This window comes from Pelobates fuscus, chromosome 5, assembly GCF_036172605.1.
Source record: "Pelobates fuscus isolate aPelFus1 chromosome 5, aPelFus1.pri, whole genome shotgun sequence".
NCBI classification, from domain to species: Eukaryota; Metazoa; Chordata; class Amphibia; order Anura; family Pelobatidae; genus Pelobates; species Pelobates fuscus.
In genome coordinates, this window is record NC_086321.1 from 215497009 (window position 1) to 215513173 (window position 16165).

General features: G+C 44.8%; 1 protein-coding gene across 1 annotated transcript in view; it reads left to right on the plus strand.

The window, feature by feature from the left end:
- The window catches only part of PRUNE2 (prune homolog 2 with BCH domain), a 377810-nt gene extending 362158 nt beyond the window's left edge, over nt 1–15652 (plus strand). Inside the window, exon 20 of the mRNA XM_063456533.1 lies at nt 15289–15652. Coding sequence (XP_063312603.1) covers nt 15289–15442 — 154 coding nt within the window. The 3' untranslated portion in view covers nt 15443–15652. The remainder of the gene's footprint in view (nt 1–15288) is intronic.
- Nucleotides 15653–16165: the final 513 nt, after the last annotated feature.

The following is a 16165-nucleotide window of genomic DNA, read 5'->3' on the forward strand; positions in this document are numbered from 1 at the left end:
TTCAATTGGTTTGATAAAATTTCGTCTGCTTTATTTTGTCGATAATAATATCTGATTTTTAATTTAATCATTTTCTTTTCTATGTTTGCTGATATTTTTTCTTAATAGTTTGTTTTAGATTAGCTATCTTTAGTTGTTCTTCTTTATCTGGATTTAATTTGTATTCTCTGGAGACTTTATACAATTGAATATATAATTCTGATAGACCCAATCCTTCTTTTTTCCTAACTCTACTCTTAATATTTATACATTGTCCTCTAATAGAGGCTTTATATGTACACCAGGTATTTAATTCTGAAGTGTCCTCTGGTCTGTTTTCCTCTAAGAAATGTTGTGACCATGTTTTTAATGAATTCAAGTTTTCGATGCTATATAATATTGAATCGTCTAATTTCCAAGTAGTTCTAGGGTAGGGATGTTTCCCATCCTTTATATCCATTATAACAATATTATGATCTGACCAAATCATTATATTTATCCGTATATATGTTACTTTATCTATTATTTTAGGGTCTCCTAGAAAAAAGTCGATTCTTGAATGAGAATTATGCGGCCAAGAATAGAATGTATAATCTTTTGCAAGGGGGTTCCTGACCCTCCAGATATCATAAAGATTGTTTTTCTGAATTATATTTTGGATGGTACTAGCATTTCTCAAGCCGTTTTTATCCACAAACATTTTGTTATTATTAGATTTATCCAGTTCAATGTCCAAAACACAATTAAAATCTCCCCCTATTACCACACATCCCATAGCTACTCTTTCGACTCTTTCTAATATATGAGAGAACAGTCTCATCGGATTTACATTCGGTAAATATACATTCACCACTGTATACAATTCCCCATTAATTTCACAAATCAGTATTATAAATCTGCCCTCTATATCAATATCCTTATGTTTAATTTCTACTTGGAGTGATTTGGAAAAACCTATAGCCACACCAGCTTTTTTTTCATCTTTCTTAGAGGAAGTCACTATTAGAGGAAAATTATTGCCAAACCATCTAATACTATCGCCTAAGATCCAATGTGTCTCTTGTATCAAGAATACTTGGATATTCTCTGTCATTAAATACTCTCTGAAAGCCACTCTCTTATGTGGGATATTTAAGTCCTGTATGTTAATTGTAGCGAATTTTACCATGTTCTATTCTGATTCTCTAGCTCTTGATCTTTCCTCAGAAAAATTCTATAAACCCGTAGCGCTAAACCTTTCATACTCATTGTCCAATCACACACAATCATACTAACTTTTTTACTGTGGTCTCTAATTTTAAGGGACCTTCTTCTAAACATAATTGGTTGCCTTATCAAGGCAATCACTAAGTTCTACTTAGAACTTATGGGCGGAATACGTTGGTCTATTGTGGTGGTGTGGGGAAAAGGGAGGAAAGAGAGGAGAAGAAAAAAAAAACGTAATCTTTGCCTATGACTTGATATTTAATTATTTTTCAACCTTATTTGTGTGATATTCTTACTTAACTTCTTATTGTGCCTATATCCTTTTATTTAAATTCTACTGTTAGTCCAAATTGCACATACATACTATTCATAAGTTTACCGTGATATCTGCTTATTGTTGGTAAGTGTAATTAATGTGATACACCTCATTTAATCTCTGTCATTATTCTTTGTTTATAATTTCTAAAATAAATAATATATGTGTCTACCGTGTTTCTCCGAAAATAAGACCGGGTCTTATATTAATTTTAATCACAAAAAACACACTAGGGCTTATTTTCAGGGTAGGGCTTAGAGCCAGTCTGTCAGCCGGTGCCCGCGCTGTGTAACCCCACCAGAGACCCTCACATCCCCCTCCCTGTAATATTCTCCCCTCCCTCCCTCCCTGTAATACTCTCCCCCCTCCCTCCCTGTAATATTCTTCCCCCCTCCCTCCCTCCCTCCCTCCCTCCCTGTATTATTATCCCCCCTCCCTCCCTCCCTGTAATACTCTCCCCCCTCCCTCCCTCCCTGTAATACTCCCCCCTCCCTCCTTGTAATACTCCCCCCTCCCTGTAATATTCTCCCCCCTCCCTCCCTCCCTGTAATATTCCACCCCCCTCCCTCCCTGTAACACTCTCCCCCCTCCCTCCCTCCCTGTAATACTCTCCCCTCCCTCCTTGTAATACTCCCCCCTCCTTGTAATACCCCCCCTTGTAATACTCCTCCCCCCTCCCTGTAATACTCCTCCCCCTCCCTCCCTCCCTGTAATACTCCCCCCTCCCCCCTCCTTATAATACTCCCCCCTCCCTGTAATACTACGCCTCCTCCTTGTAATACTCCCCCCCTCCCTCCTTGTAATACTCCCCCCTCCCTCCCCCCTTGTAATATTCCCCCACTCTCCCTCCTTGTAATATTCCCCCCTCCCTCCCCCCTTGTAATATTCCCCCCTCCCTCCCCCCTTGTAATATTCCCCCCTCCCTCCCCCCTTGTAATATTCCCCCCTCCCTCCCTCCTTGTAATATTCCCCCCTCCCTCCCTCCTTGTAATATTCCCCCCTCCCTCCCTCCTTGTAATATTCCCCCCTCCCTCCCTCCTTGTAATACTCCCCCCTCCCTCCCCCTTCCATCTTCTCCTCACCTCCCCTGTAGCGTGGCCGAGCTCATCTCCGGTCTGCGACCTGGCCGGACTGACCTGGAAGTGCACACTCAGTGTGCACTTCCTGTCAGTCCGGGCGGGTCGCTGACCGGAGAGGAGCTCGGCCACGCTACAGGGAAGGAGAGGTGAGGCAGTGCGGCAGCCGTCTGAGCGCTCTCTATAGAGCGCTCAGGCGGCTGAGGCATTTAAAGGGCCGGCGGGCGCCGGCCCTGCCTAGGTCTTATTTTCGGGGTAGGGCTTATATTGCAGCCCACCCCGAAAATTCAACTAGGGCTTATTTTCGGGGTAGGGCGTATTTTCGGGGAAACATGGTACCAATAACTTCAGATTCCCCTTAACTCTATGTGTTAGCTCAATTTTCCTGATTTAGTGATATTTTGTTCTATACTCATCTTTAGTCATGTGGATATCTCCCAAAACTTCTTAACGTGCCCTCCATCCTTTGCCGTTTCAATTTACATCCACGCACCTTTCTTATTGTAACTTCTTATATAGGAAAAAAAATAAAAATAAAAAAAAATAATAATTTCTATCTAAATAGCAACTCTCATTTACTTTCCTTTATCTTCCCTCTCCTCTCTCCACCCCCTCCCCTCCCTCCCTTCTTGCTTTATCCTATTGCGTCAGCTTCTTATCTTTTAACCAAGTAACAGCTTTGTCTACAGAGTCTAGGACCACAAGATGATCGTTTATGAAAAATCTTATTGCAGTGGGAAACCCCCATGTATATTTGATCTTCTTAGCTCTCAGAATTTCTGTAACAGAAGCAAATGCTTTCCTTTGCATTCTGGTGAAATAGGATAAATCTGAGAATACGATTATATCCTTAAATTCTTCCCCTAGTGGTTTCCTGAATCTGCTTGCTTTTAAAATTTCCTCTCTGAATTGGAATGATTGAAAACATCAGATTATATCTCTTGGTTTTGTTTCTGGAATATTTTTAGCTCTGTACAGTCTATGACATCTTTCTAGGGAATGATTGAATTTCTCTTTCTCTATCCCCCAAGCTTTCCATAAATTATCCAGAAATTCTGAAATCTTATCCTGGGTGATTTTTTCTGGGATATTTCTTAATCGCAAGTTATTTCGTCTAGAGCGATCCTCCAGATCTCCTACTTTTGTCTCCAAATCTTTAATTTTTTTTTCCATATGGATATGTTGATCTTTCATTAATTTCTCTTGGAATTCCAAACAGTTTATTTTTTCTTCAGCCACGTTTATTTTCTCAGTTAGGAGTTTCACTTGATTTAGAATCTCCTCTGAGTTCTGATTTATTTGCTTCATTAATATATCTGGCTGAGAGTTTAGGCATCTCTCCAAAAACTCTGCCGAAATTTGATTACTCACATAGTTTTCTGAACTGTTTAGTGTCTGATCTAATCTTGAAGTTGTTAAAACATCCTCTTCTGCCTTCTTTTTACTATCTGGTGAGAAAAAATTGATTACTTCTCTTCCTGTTTTAGGGTTTTTCTTTTTTTTTTGTCAATCTTTCTTTTATTGAAGCATTTTTGATAGGGTACAGAAGGGAAGGAGGGAAACGCATAGTTTGATTACAGTAGAGGTTTTAAACATTGTCAGCTTTAAACTATTACATTTCTGGGATAGCGATGCTTCGTTTTTTGTTTTTTTTATGAATCAGGTTGAGAAAACAGGTTCATAAATCAGTCATAGAAAACAAGATTCTAATACAGGCGTTTAAATCAGGCTTTTAAATCAAGTTATTAAGTCAGGTTATCAGTTTAAGCTAAGAGATCAAGCTATGAAATCAGGCTATGAAATCAGGCTATGAAATCAGGCTATGAAATCAGGCTATGAAATCAGGCTATGAAATCAGGCTATGAAATCAGGCTATGAAATCAGGCTATGAAATCAGGCTATGAAATCAGGCTATGAAATCAGGCTATTAAATCAGGCTATTAAATCAGGCTATTAACACAGGATATTAAATCAGGCTATGAAGTCAGGCTATTAACACAGGATATTAAATCAGGCTATGAAGTCAGGCTATTAACAACATGACATTATGCATGCTAGGCTAGTAGTGAAAACGAATTACCAAGAGGCGCACAGCAATGGGAGTTAGACCTAATAGGTACGAGTGAAATTACTAAGGCAGGCTGGTAACATAGTATGTATCTATCTGCTAGCTGGCAATCATAAAGTATTAACTGTAAAAAGAAAAATGAAACATTACGGAGCATGGAAATTTGTATGGGTAAAACCCTCAGGGTGTAACAGTGTGTCTCTTGCGGTTACTTGGGACAGTCCAAGGCCTCGAGCGTAGCAGGTGTCCATGCTGTTATTCAGCCCACCCCACATGGAGGAGTTGTGTTGTAGCACGCACGGTCCAATCCACTTGGTTGTGGGGGGCTGCCTTTTTAGGGTTTTTCTTATCCCTTTTTACAGTGACTCTCTCCTGTATTTTAGACGCCATCTCTGCAATAGGCTTCTACTATGTAAATCTGATATTTAGCTATTTAGCAAGAAAGGTAGATCTGGATGATTTTTGAATATGTTGGTCACCCAGATCAGGGCTATCAGGGGATATGGGGATACCATGTGTTTTAGGGTAGTTTCCAAGTTTTGGGGAAAATATTTTTTTTCTGTCTGGAGATAATTGGGTTATCCTTTAGTTGACTTAATTATCTCACAGGCAGAGAGGAGGGGATTGTATGTTTGCAGGGGGAGTGTTTCACTTTGTCAGTGTTAAATGATTGGTTGTAACCTTTAGGTTCTGGTAGCCCCACAAGGTCCATGCGGGAGGTTCACTTGCATAAACATTGTCAGCTTTAAACTATTACATTTCTGGGATAGCGATGCTTCGTTTTTTGTTTTTTTTATGAATCAGGTTGAGAAAACAGGTTCATAAATCAGTCATAGAAAACAAGATTCTAATACAGGCGTTTAAATCAGGCTTTTAAATCAAGTTATTAAGTCAGGTTATCAGTTTAAGCTAAGAGATCAGGCTATGAAATCAGGCTATGAAATCAGGCTATGAAATCAGGCTATGAAATCAGGCTATGAAATCAGGCTATGAAATCAGGCTATGAAATCAGGCTATTAAATCAGGCTATTAAATCAGGCTATTAAATCAGGCTATTAAATCAGGCTATTAAATCAGGCTATTAACTCAGGCTATTAACACAGGATATTAAATCAGGCTATGAAGTCAGGCTATTAACAACATGACATTATGCATGCTAGGCTAGTAGTGAAAACGAATTACCAAGAGGCGCACAGCAATGGGAGTTAGACCTAATAGGTACGAGTGAAATTACTAAGGCAGGCTGGTAACATAGTATGTATCTATCTGCTAGCTGGCAATCATAAAGTATTAACTGTAAAAAGAAAAATGAAACATTACGGAGCATGGAAATTTGTATGGGTAAAACCCTCAGGGTGTAACAGTGTGTCTCTTGCGGTTACTTGGGACAGTCCAAGGCCTCGAGCGTAGCAGGTGTCCATGCTGTTATTCAGCCCACCCCACATGGAGGAGTTGTGTTGTAGCACGCACGGTCCAATCCACTTGGTTGTGGGGGGCTGCCTTTTTAGGGTTTTTCTTATCCCTTTTTACAGTGACTCTCTCCTGTATTTTAGACGCCATCTCTGCAATAGGCTTCTACTATGTAAATCTGATATTTAGCTATTTAGCAAGAAAGGTAGATCTGGATGATTTTTGAATATGTTGGTCACCCAGATCAGGGCTATCAGGGGATATGGGGATACCATGTGTTTTAGGGTAGTTTCCAAGTTTTGGGGAAAATATTTTTTTTCTGTCTGGAGATAATTGGGTTATCCTTTAGTTGACTTAATTATCTCACAGGCAGAGAGGAGGGGATTGTATGTTTGCAGGGGGAGTGTTTCACTTTGTCAGTGTTAAATGATTGGTTGTAACCTTTAGGTTCTGGTAGCCCCACAAGGTCCATGCGGGAGGTTCACTTGCATAAAAGCCAATGTGGCATCAATAAACCATTATTCCTGTTGTACCATTCATGAAGTCTAGGCTCATGTTTGGGTAACTATCTATTGGCTGGGGAGAAACTACTTGGAAACTGCATTTATCTGGAACTAATCGTATTTACACCTGAACTGCAGCTATAATCACTAAGGCTTCGGGAAAAACAGCGAACAAGGTACTTTAAATACCAGCGTTCGTAACAGTTATCATATCCCCTCTGAGGCGCCATTTTTTGCAAACTAAAGACATTTACATTTTTTTACCTTTCTTCATAACTAAAATGCTCAATTCCTTTGATCAATTGTGTAGCTCGTCTCTGCACTTTTTCTAGTTCCATGATAGATATCCTTCTTTAGAACAGGTGCCCAAAATTGCACAGCATATTCCAGGTGTGGTCTTACCAGCGATTTATAAAGAGGCAAAACTATATTTTCATCCTGAGAATTTATGCCCCTATTTTAAACATGACAAAACCTTACTGACCTGTCACTGCTGATTGACATTGCATATTGCAGCCTTCTTGTGTGTTGTTATCTCTAATTACCTGCCATTTAGGGTGTAAGTTGCTTGTGCATTCTTTACCCCGAAGTGCATAACTTTGCATCTCTCTACATTAAATTTCATCTGCCATTTTTGTGCCCAGTCATCCAATCTATCTAAATCCATCTGTAGCAAAGCAATATCCTGCTCACATTTTATTACTTTACAAAGTTTTGCAAACACTAAAACGTGGCTTTCAATACCTATTGCAAGATCATTTATAAATATGTTAAATAGAAGCGGTCCCAAAACAGAACCCTGAGGGATACCACTGACCACTTTTGTCCAGCTTGAAAATGACAACTTGTTGTACTCTATCATTAAGCCAATGTTCTACCCAAGAACAAGAAAATTCCTCTAGACAAATTGAACTCTAACCTATTGTGAGGAACCTTTTCAAATGCCTTGGCAAAATACAAGAAGATCACATCCACTATAACACCCTGATCTATACTTCTAATTACTTCTTCATAGAATGCAATTAGGTTCGTTTGACACGACATATGTTTCATAAAAAATCTTGATTATTGCTAATAACAAAGTTCTTAATATTATCCCTTAATAGCCCTTCAAATACTTTCCCAGCCACATGTCTATAATTTCCAGGCAAAGATTTTGGACCCTTTTAAAGTATAGGAACAATTCTGCCTTTCTCCAATCCTCCAGTACAATTCCTGTAATAAAATACCATAAACTGCACTCAGGAGCATCTGCTCCGTCAATATCAGTTTTTGCATATTTTTGCACAGATCCCTGAAGGTGACATTCCCACTGTTTGTGCTGCGGCCTGACGGTGAAGCTAAAAGTAGATTTATTTGTGCAGGAATGAGAATATAACACAGAGTTCTATGGATGATCCTGCTAGACCAGCTCGCAATGCAAAAAACAAAGGTTGATGGAAATAGCTTTCCGTTTTGTCAACTGTTCTCAACATGGACTTCGCCTATTAGACATAGTTGTCACTATTTTCTATTTTTGATTGCATTAGAATTTTAAGGAAATTCCAATTCAGTCAACATTAGTATTTAATAAAGATGTTTATATTTATGAAGCACTGACAAAGTAACTAGAGGTTACAGAGCAAAAATAACATATTGTATGTTCCAACTCTTGTTCTAACACCCCAGTGGTGGATCTAGATGGGGGGAGGGGCAAGTGAACAGCCGAGAAAATAGTAATAAGCCGATGCTCTCCCAGGCCCTGCCATGTGCCTTCACAGACCGGAGGGGAGATCAGAGATCTCCCTTAGTGGCCCACAGGCAGCTGGTAGGGGGAGGGAGAGAGGACCTGGTAGCTCAGTCTGCAGCTCCTCTGTGTCCTCCTCTCTGAGTCCTCCTCTCTGAGTGGAGTTCACTCTGTCACAAGAGTGAACTCCAGCCCAGGAGCTGAAGGTAAGATTTCACTCTCACCACTAGAACCGCCAAGGATACTCCACCGGACCACCAGGGATTGAGAAAGATTAGCAAAGATAAGAAGGGAGGGGAAATATAATGACTTTTCTTTATGTATATATATTTATTTATTATTCTGCTCCACTACACCCACACACAATATCTTTTACACACACTCGTACACTGCCCCCAAACACTCTCCCACACACTGCACCCCTCACACACACACTGCACCCCTCTCACACCCACACCCACACACTGCACCCCTCACACACCCACACACTGCACCCCTCACACACCCACACAATGCACCCCTCACACACCCACACTGCACCCCCCTTGCACATACTGCACCTCTCTTGCACATACTGCACCTCTCTCACACACACTGCACCTCTCTCACACACACTTCACCTCTCTCACACACACACACACTGCACCCCTGACACATCCACACACTGCACCCTTCACACACACTGCATCCCTCACACACACTGCACCCTTCACACACATTGATCCTTTCACACAAACAAACTGCACCCCTCACACACAAACTGTACCTCTCACACACAAACTGTACCTCTCACACACACACACACACACACACTGCACCTCTTACACACTAAACACCCCTCACACACACAGTGCACCCCTCACACACTGTACCTCTCACACACACTGCACCCCTCAGATACAGTGCACCCCTCACACACACACTGTACCTCTCACACACACAAACTGCATCCCTCAGATACAGTGCACCCATAACACACACTGTACCTCTTACACACAAACTGTACCTCTCACACACACACACACACACACACTGCACATCTTACACACTAAACACCCCTCACACACACACAGTGCACCCCTCACACACTGTACCTCTCACACACACTGCACCCCTCAGATACAGTGCACCCCTCACACACACACTGTACCTCTCACACACACAAACTGCATCCCTCAGATACAGTGCACCCATAACACACACTGTACCTCTTACACACTGTGCCCTTCACACACATTGATCCTCTCACACAAACTGCACCCCTCAGATATAGTGCACCCCTCACACACAAACTGCACCTCTTACACACTAAACACCCCTCACACACACACAAACTGCACCTTGCATATACACGGCACCACTCATGCACACACAGGGCACCCATCACACACAGTGTACCTCTCACACACACTGCACCCCTCACACACACAAACTGCACCCCTCAGATACAGTGCACCCCTCACACACACACACTGTACCTCTCACACACACAAACTGCATCCCTCAGATACAGTGCACCCCTCACACACAAACTGTACCTCACACACACACACTGCACCCCTCACACACCCACAAGGTATGCCTCACATACAGTGCTCCCCTCACACACAATGTACCTCTCACACATACTGCACCCCTCACACACATACTGTATCCCTCATACATACACTGTACCCCTCAGATACAGTGCACCCCTAACACACACTGTACCTCTTACACACTGCACCCTTCACACACATTGATCCTCTCACACAAACAGACTGCACCCCCCACACACACACACACACACACACACACACACTGCACCTCTTACACACTAAACGCCCCTCACACACACACACACACACACTGCACCTCTTACACACTAAACGCCCCTCACACACACACACACACACACTGCACCTCTTACACACTAAACGCCCCTCACACACACACACAAACTGCACCTCGCATATACACGGCACCACTCACACACAGTTTATCCCTCACACAATCTGCACCCCTCAATGCATCCTACACACACACACACTACCCCAGTCACACACACACATTGCACCCCTCACACACACACACACACAATGCACTCCTCACACACACACATTGCACTCCTCCCACACTACTGCCCCTATATGGTACTACAGGCCCTATCACCTACTACAGCCACTAGCCCGGCAGACCCCAGGTAAGTTGTCAAACTGTTCTAAAATGGTTTGACTACATATTCTGGAAGGGCAACATGGCACTCCTGACACCATAACCACTATTTAGAGCTGTAGTGGTTATTGTGCCTGGATTGTTCCTTTCAATAATCTACCAGTGCCCCTCCTGAGATTAGGTCCGCCCCTGTAACACCCCCTCATTTACATGCTCCATTTAATTCTCTTTACCCTTGGCATGGTTGAGAACTACAAGTTAGACACTGAGGTAGCAGCCATTCAGATAACATTACCCCATCATTCAAGGAATTAAGAAACAAATGTGATTTGGCCATGTATCTTACAAACATCACAAGGAGGCTGAGAAGCCACTTGTGTAAAAGTATTTTGCAGAGCAATAGGCAATGCCTGCAGACGCCTTATCTAACAATAGACAATAGAAAGGCACAAATTGTGGTTATGGTATTATGAAAGGAGGAGACAGCAGTTTTTCAGTGGCAACCTGGAGCAAATTATATTAAAAAAAAAAAAAATATCAAGTGTGGGGGGCGGAGCCTAAAAGTGCACCGGAGTGGTCGCCATTTCCATCGGCTGAAAGTTTTGAGCACAATCTGCTTAAAATACTGATCTCCTAACCATCTGCTGACAATCAGGTCAGGCACATACTAGGGGCATACTGCTGATCCAGCAGATGCCGTTCTTTCCCTGGGCAAGAAAGCGCCCCCAAAGCAGTCCTTCAATATGGCAGAGCAGGCACCTGCTTACCCTGATGGCAGGTGCCTGCTCTGCCAATGAATGCCGGAGGAAAGGAGGCAGGCAGCGGCAGTGTGGGCGGTGAGGGAGGCTCTTCTTGCAGCTCCCCACTCCTCCCTTGCGCGTCCTCTGTGATGCTGGAAGCCAGAATAGGATGTCATTCCGACCCCAGCGCACTGGAGGAGTGAGGAGCTATCCCACACTGGACCCCAGGGAGGTAGGGAGGCTGGATGTCTGACTCTGAGTCTGAGTGTCAGTGATTGTGTGAGTGTTTGACTGTGTTTGTCAGTGAGTGTGTTTGTGTGTCTGTGTGTGTGTCTGTCAGCGAGTTAGTGTATGTATGTCAGTGAGTGTCTGCCTGTGTGTGTGTGTGAGTTTGACTGTCAGTGTGTGTGTGTCTTTCAGTGAGTTAGTGTATGTCTGTCAGTGAGTTTCTGTGAGTGTGTCTGTGCAGGGCCGGCGTTTCGTATAAGGCGAACTAGGCAGCTGCCTAGGGTGCCATATCGGAGGGGGCGCCCTGCGCCCCCATCGCCGGCCCTTTAAATGCTGCAGCTGCCTGAGCGCTGCTGCCGCACTGCCTCACCTCCCCTGTAGCGTGGCCGAGCTCCTCTCCGGCCCGCGACCCGTCCGGACTGACAGGAAGTGCACACTCAGTGTGCAATTCCTGTCAGTCCGGCCGGGTACAGGAAACAGAAACTCCTGTACCGCGGACCGGAGTGGAGCTCGGCCACGCTACAGGAAGGGGAGGTGAGGAGAAAAGGGGGGGGAGAGAGGAAGAGATTACAGGGGGGGGAGATTACATGGAGGGAGGGGGGGAGAAGAGATTACAGGGAGGGAGGGGGGAAGAAGAGATTACAGTGAGGGAGGGGGGGAAAGAAGAGATTACAGGGAGGGAGGGGGGGAAAGAAGAGATTACAGGGAGGGAGGGGGGGGAAAAGAGATCACAGGGAGGGAGGGGGGGAAAAGAGATCACAGGGAGGGAGGGGGGAAAAAGAGATTACAGGGAGGGAGGGGGGGAAAAGAGATTACAGGGAGGGAGGGAGGGTGAAAGAAGAGATTACAGGGAGGGAGGGAGGGTGAAAGAAGAGATTACAGGGAGGGAGGGAGGGTGAAAGAAGAGATTACAGGGAGGGAGGGTGGGAGAAAGAAGAGATTACAGGGAGGGAGGGGGGAGGAAGAGATTACAGGGAGGGAGGGGGGAGGAAGAGATTACAGGGAGGGGGGAGGAAGAAGAGATTACAGGGAGGGGGAGGAAGAAGAGATTACAGGGAGGGGGGAGGAAGAGATTACAGGGAGGGAGGGGGGAGAAGAGATTACAGGGAGGGAGGGGGGGAAAAGAGATTACAGGGAGGGAGGGAGGGTGAAAGAAGAGATTACAGGGAGGGAGGGAGGGTGAAAGAAGAGATTACAGGGAGGGAGGGAGGGTGAAAGAAGAGATTACAGGGAGGGAGGGAGGGTGAAAGAAGAGATTACAGGGAGGGAGGGTGGGAGAAAGAAGAGATTACAGGGAGGGAGGGGGGAGGAAGAGATTACAGGGAGGGGGGAGGAAGAAGAGATTACAGGGAGGGGGAGGAAGAAGAGATTACAGGGAGGGGGGAGGAAGAGATTACAGGGAGGGAGGGGGGAGAAGAGATTACAGGGAGGGAGGGGGGAGAAGAGATTACAGGGAGGGGGGGAGAAGAGATTACAGGGAGGGAGGGGGGGAAGAAGATATTACAGGGAGGGAGGGGGAAGAAGAGATTACAGGGAGGGAGGGGGAACAAGAGATTACAGGGAGGGAGGGGGAACAAGAGATTACAGGGAGGGAGGGAGGGGGAAAGAAGAGATTACAGGGAGGGAGGGAGGGGTAAAAAGATTACAGGGAGGGAGGGGGAAAGAAGAGATTACAGGGAGGGAGGGAGGGGGAAAAAGAGATTACAGGGAGGGAGGGGGAAAGAAGAGATTACAGGGAGGCAGGAAGGGGGAAAGAAGAGATTACAGGGGGGGAGATTACAGGGAGAGGGGGAGAAGTAGAGAAGATTACAGGGAGGGGGGAGAGGAAGAGAAGATTACAGGGGGGAGAAGAGGAGAACACGTGAGGAAGAAGAGGAGAACAAGAGGAGAGGAGGAGGAGAAAACGGGGGGGATGAGAACACAGGGAGGGTGGGTTGAGAAGAACGTGGGGGAGGGAGAGACCACTAAAGGAGGATGGGGGTGGTGGAGAGACCACTAGGGGAGGGGGGTGTGGAGGATAGACCACTAGGGGAGGGTGGGGGGAGAGTAGAGACCATTAATGGAAAGGGGGCATGAGAAGAGACCACTTAGGGTGTGGGGGAGACCACTAATGGAAAGGGGGGGAGAGACCACTAATGGAAAGGGGGGGCAGAGGAGAGCAGAGACCACTAAGGGGGAGACGAGAGACCACTAATGGAAAGTCTGGGAGAAAAGGAGACCACTAAGAGAGGTGGAGGGGAGGAGAGTAGAGACCAATAAGGGACAGGGGATGAGAGGAGAGACCACTAAGGGGCAGGGGAGATCTCTAAGGGACGGAAGGGAGAGCTCTATAGGACAGGGGGCAGGACAGGGAGTTTTTTCACACTACGCACACACACACACACACACACACACACACAATGCATCCCTATACATACTCAGAAACACACAATGCATCCCTACACACACAGAAACACAACATGCTTTCCTTAAACACAACATGCTTTCCTTACACAAAGAGAAACACACAATGCATCCATTACACATACACACACACACACACACACACAATGCAACCCTTAAACATAAAGAAAATGCATCCTTTGCACACATACACAGAAACACATAATGCATCCCTTACACACACATGCAAACACACATTGCTTCTCTTACACACACACAGAAACACAATGCATCTTACACACACTCAACACACCCCTTACAGACACACACACACTGCATCCCCTACACACACATGCAAACACACATTGCTTCTCTTACACACACACACAGAAACACAATGCATCTCTTACACACACTCAATGCACCCCTTATAGACACACACACTGCATCCCTTACATACACAGAAACACACTTTGCATCCCATATGCATACAAACACAGATTCTTACAATGCATCCCTTACACACAACGAGAAACACACAATACATCCTTATATACAAACACACACTGCTTTCTATCCCTTACACAAAAACACACTGCTTCCACTACACACAAACACACTATCACCTACACAAACTGGTATCCCTATACACTACATTCAATAAGCACACACATTAGATCCTCTACCATAACACATCCCCTACACACTCCACTTCTTGTGAGCGAACATATAGGTGGACTTATGGGTGGACTTTATGGGCATACTCACTGTCAGGCCCTGGGGCCCAGACCTTGAGCTGTGTAAGGGGCCCCAAAAAATGGAGCTGCTTCCCGTTCTCCCAGAACATTGAATTTTGTGACCACAGTTACAAACAGCCTCCAGAGATCCGGTTCTACACCAGACCAGTGGAGCCAGACTGCAGCCAGAGCCCATCATCATCCTCATCTGGTTGTAAGTAGGCAATGTAGTATATTATTAGTGACATTAATCTCTAATTTACCTCACATTAAAGGGACAATTTAGTCCCCAGAACCACTGCAGCTTAATGAAGTGGTTCTGGTTTCTATAGTTTGTCCCTGCAGGCTTTTTAATGTAAACACACACTGTGTGCAGCACTGGCGTTAGTTCATATGGCAGATCATATGGGTAGGGCATTGTGATGTCACTGGGGGGGCGGCAAATCTTTCTTTTGCCTAGGGCGGCAAAAATCCTTGCACCGGCCCTGTGTGTGTGTCAGTGAGTGAGTGTATGTGTGTGTCTGTCAGTGAGTGTATGTGTGTGTGTCTGTCAGTGAGTGTGTGTGTCTGCCAGTGTGTGTGTCAGTGAGTGAGTGACATGAGGGGGCGGCAAAATGGATCTTTGCCTAGGGAGGCAGAAATCTTTCCACCGGCCATGCACGCGACATTATCCTAATGCTTGACAAGATTAACCTTAATGGCCGCAATTAAGAGACAGACTCCGTACTCCGAATTTGAAACATGCCAAATCACCTTTTTTCAGGACCTCAGCAGAGTCACACCACTCTGGTGCAAGAGTATGCAGCATATCACCAGCCACATCCAGACCGCAGGAATCACCTATAGATGGTCAACCCCCAGGTCATTGCCGGTTACAACAGATGGAAAAACATACAAGATCTCTGAAGGCCCAATGAAGGCCCTGCCTTGCTAACAACACTGGGACTCTCTAACAACACCAATGCCAGATCGGGCTTACCAAGTTCTCAGCCCAGGGATTCCAAAAGCTCCTACGTTTCCACACCAGGAGCTGAGAGAAGCTCCATGACTTAAAGCATGGAATCCCAAGACTAGCACACAAACACTCGTTTACATTTTATATTTTACCGTTAATGCTTATGTTTGGTTCATGTGTCTGACACAAGGTATACAAGATCTGCCGGTTTTGGCATTTAAACCTCACTCCGACGATATACTCCCCTTCCTCACCGCCCATGGTACCGCGGTACTACCCGCACTGGAGCTCCCGCATAGAGCAGTTCTTACCTGCAGGCTAACACTTAACAACAGAAAAATAGATTGCTTTAGGCGGCCACTCTCACGCTCAATATTCGTAGCTTACAGGTGGCCAATTTGCATGTAGCAGCTCCATAGACCGTACGAAGCGCTAGTATACTACACTAGACCCCACCTAATGCACCTAAGACCAAGCCGCTTCTCCATAGAATAGGCGATATCACCCAGAGTACATATATAAGGAGAAGATTAAGAGACCTATCCTCCTCCTCAAGAATTCACATACGTACTCACTCCCAGATACCAATCACCTACTCAGGAGTCCTACACACAACTAGCCCAATTCCTAACGTGAATTTTAAATATTATTACACAGACCAGAGTCTCATTAAGTTTATTGTTCC